This window comes from Colobus angolensis, unplaced genomic scaffold (assembly GCF_000951035.1).
Source record: "Colobus angolensis palliatus isolate OR3802 unplaced genomic scaffold, Cang.pa_1.0 Scaffold19, whole genome shotgun sequence".
Taxonomy (NCBI): domain Eukaryota; kingdom Metazoa; phylum Chordata; class Mammalia; order Primates; family Cercopithecidae; genus Colobus; species Colobus angolensis.
The window spans coordinates 6,131,746-6,135,627 of record NW_012115043.1 but is presented as its reverse complement, the minus strand read 5'-3'; the positions used below and the strand labels follow the sequence as shown (position 1 = coordinate 6,135,627).

The 3,882-nt window shown below is 50.1% G+C and overlaps 1 protein-coding gene across 1 annotated transcript in view; it reads right to left on the bottom strand.

The window, feature by feature from the left end:
* Positions 1-200: 200 nt before the first annotated feature.
* Positions 201-3,882, bottom strand: part of CILP (cartilage intermediate layer protein, nucleotide pyrophosphohydrolase) — a 15,951-nt gene continuing 12,269 nt past the window's right edge. Inside the window, exon 9 of the mRNA XM_011940392.1 lies at positions 201-3,297. Coding sequence (XP_011795782.1) covers positions 929-3,297 — 2,369 coding nt within the window. The 3' untranslated portion in view covers positions 201-928. The remainder of the gene's footprint in view (positions 3,298-3,882) is intronic.

Here is a 3,882-nt window from a genome sequence, read left to right as displayed (position 1 = left end):
ACTCCAGGAATCTGCTCTTTTCTGCAAACGGAAAATGTGATCCATGAGAACAAACTTGACTGCTAGAGTGTGTGCCTATGTTGCCCTGCCCTGTAACTTAGGGGGCCAGGACCTACACCACTTGTGACTGCTTTCCAGCGTCCCCTGTACCCCTCTGAGCAGCTGGCTCACTTTAATAGTTAAAAGACAGGACAGTGGCCTCAGAATCAAAATACAGAATATGCATTTATTGACATCTGCCCTGGGCTACACTGGGTTTCTAGCAAGAACAAAAGCAAATGCAAAGGGAAATGTACAAATACAATTAGCAACCTGGTGTAATTGTGGATACCAGGAGATGTTCTTTCCAGACTTAGTAGAGGAACTATGATTACCCTATATTTAATAGCTTAACTTTGAATGTGCACTAGAATTCCAAATTTAGCAAAGAAATAAATAACTTATTTACATTTCAAGTAAAAATATTGCATTTTATTTCTTTATTTCACCACCATTTATATGTATGAACTATGATCAAGGCTTGCTTGTGTCCTGTGGAGCAAGGCCAAGAAATATGTTTTTTATTGGTTATTTGATCTTCAGCGTCAGATTATCACTATTGCAGAGGTGGGCAAACCCATGCAAAAAGAAGAGGAAGTATATTTGCATTAATGGCATTAAATGAAGAACAGTTGAAGCTGCAGAGTTTTACCAGTGGCCAATTTCTTGTGTTTCTTTTAAAGAACAGTTTCACAAAGGGGCTTTATTGTGCCATTTTGGGGGCCACATGCCAATCAGTATCATGGGACAAAGTAAGTAAAGGCATGAAGAAACAAGCAAATTGCACCAAAACAGATGTGCTTAAATTAACCAAGTGACAGTCTGTGCATCAGTCTCACAATAGCTGTCACATGAAATGAGGAGAGAAGAGGGTGAAGTACCACAAAACTTAGTTGATCAGGGGCTGTTGAGCAACTCTAGGAAATCTCAGAGAGGCCACCGCTCCACGCTGGCGCTGGCCACTCCTGCTCGCTCGCTGCTGCCTCCTTGAGGGCACTCTTCCTTGGACAGTGCCTGCAGCAGGGGACCAGGCTGGGGTGCTTTGGAGATATTGGAAGGCACTCTGGCGGCCTACCTGCCTCTCTACACAGTTGAAGGTGAGGGCTACTCCCACATTGCTCTTCATGATTCTGGAGGAGCCATCGGATGTGCCATCAAAGCACCGGCCAAGCGCAATCTCCTTGGCTGTTCGAGGGTCCTGGTCAGTGACAGTGTAGATGCCATAGTTGTGGCCTAGTGGGTCCAAGGGTGCCAGCATGGTGTACTCACTGGTGTCGTTGTTGACTGCAAGTGGTAAGTGGTTGACCAGGTACTCATGCAGCATGGGGTTCACACTGGCTCGACGGCAGCTGCCCTGGGGAATAACCTTCACCAGGGTGCGGTCCACACGGTCCTGGTCATAGAGCATCCCGCTGCACTTGAACTCCAGACAGGCAGCTGAGACATTGGGCTGGTCCCTGTCCCGAGTGCTCCTCACATCTCGGATTCCATACAGCTTCCCCACTGTCCGCCGATGAGTGCCCCCCATGTTTCGGGATCGCACATTCACTTCCAGTGGCCCCACAATCTTCACCTTGATATAGCAGGCCCTGAATTCCATCGGCTTTGGCCACCATGCCAGATAGTCTTCAGTCCAGCTCATAGGATCATCTTCATTGAAGGGGACTGTATTGTAGTCGTATCGATCCCCCTCAATCTGGTAGAACCGGAAGTGGGCTGCACTGGGCGGTGCCTCTTCACATGCCCGGAGGTTCTCAAAGGCATAGATGGGCCCGTTGCTCTCCTCAGCTGAGTTGGGCCTTGGCTTGGCCATGCTAATCTGGAAAGCTGTCTTTTTAACCCGTGGATCCTCATGGTCCGTCCGACGGTACTTGAGCTTGTTGAGATAGGGCTGAGGGACGCCAATTGCATTTGGGTTGAATTTAGGAAAAGACTCCACCGCTTGCAGTTCCTCCCCAGCCAGGCTTGCCAAGACATAGGCAGAATAGGCATCAGGGGACTGGTCATCACAGAAGGCAGGCACACAGGCCCCATTGGGGCCTGTGATGACACTGTCAAAGCGGCCCCAGGCCCTAGGGTTGGACGAGAAGCCAGTTCTAGGCTCCAGGTTAATCACGGAGATCACAACCCCCTGGATCTGCTCACTAGGCAAGAACCTCTCACTCCGGTAGGCCCTCACCTTAACAAAACACCGCCTGCTTTCAGGAACATCCAGGTTAAAGAGCCTTCTCTCACGGATCTCCATGTTGCCCACCAGGAAGGTTCTGTCTTCCCTTTTGTTCCTCCTTTGATTTTCAAATTTGAAATCACCTTCCTCCTCCCACAGCCCTGTGTCTGGATTGAGTGACCAGAGTTTCACTGTGGATATGTGCTCTGGCATCTTGACCTGGGTCGAGTCGAGGTGGACCTTCACTTTGCCAGCATTAAGTGGCTCTGAGGTGACCTCATCTCTGAAGTCCACAGAGAACATGCCATACGTCCGAAGGGGGAAAGTGTCTCCTTCGTCATTGATGAAGTTCAGGTCACTCTGGGCAGCTGTGGCTGTGGAAATATTCCGGGGATCCAGGAAGGTCACACTGGCCTTCACTTTTCCTGTGTAGGGCTCCCCATTCTGCCTGTAGAAACTCTTGGATGGAATCTCCAGTTCAGCCATGGGGTCTTCACCAACCATTTCCCCCAGAGGAATGATGTTGGTCTCCATGGCTTCCAAAGTGATGGGCTCTTTTCGACGAAGCATCTTGATTTCATGGAACACGGCACTCCCCTTCTTGTTGAAAGGTAGCACTTTGGTGGTGTTGACGAACTTCTGCAGCCTGTCCACAAATGTGAGCACCAGCCTCTCAGTGTCCTGGGGGACATGGAGGGTGAAAGTACCCTTGTAGCCAGTCATGCTTACACGGCTGTTCCCCATGTATACATAGCCAAAGCGCATGGGCTCCCCATTGTCAGCAGCACTGACACGGCCCCGCACGATGCTCCGAGTTTCTGTACACCGCTGGCAGCTGCACTCCTTGGCCACCTTGGTGGGTAGCGTGTAGCCACTGCACTGGATCTCCCTCTCCTCTGTTTTGGAGATGCCACAGCAGTTCTGCACAGCATCACGGCACCTGATCCCATTATCCTGCTGCCCTGCACAAGTCTTGACAGGGCAGCGTCCCACGTCATAGTAGAAGGAGTTGGTGGCATTCTGAAAGCAATCATGGGGCAGCCGGATAAGATAGCTCTCAGGAACTGGGTTGCAAGGAGTCTCATCAGGTGCTGTGGAGGGAAATGGCGTGGAAATTAAGATGTAAGTTTACATCCTACACAAAAAGTACCTCAACCTCACCTCTCTACAGTGTTCTGTGGTTTTCAAAGGACTTGTGTATCCATGACTCTCATTCTCACAGAACTCTCTGGAGGGAGATGGAACAGCTATTACTGATCCCATTTTATATGTGGGGAAACAGAGTTGGTTGGTGAGACCACTATAGTGGCAGTTTGTCTCAATGGAGGGGTCTTGAAAATTTTCGAAGGTGTTTTGGGTTATCACCAAAATTGGGGATGTTACTGGCATATTGTGGGTAGGGGCCATTGAGGTTCTATGTCCTGCAATGCATGGTACTATTCTGCATAAAGAATCTTTCTGTAGGCTGGGCGCGGTGGCTCACGCCTGTAATCCCAGCACTCTGGGAGGCTGAGGCAGGCGGATCACAAGGTCAGGAGATCGAGACCATCCTGGCTAATGCGGTGAAACCCCGTCTCTATAAAAATACAAAAAATTAGCCGGGCGCGGTGACGGGCGCCTGTAGTCCCAGCTACTCGGGAGGCTGAGGCAGAGAATTGCTTGAACCTGGGAGGAGG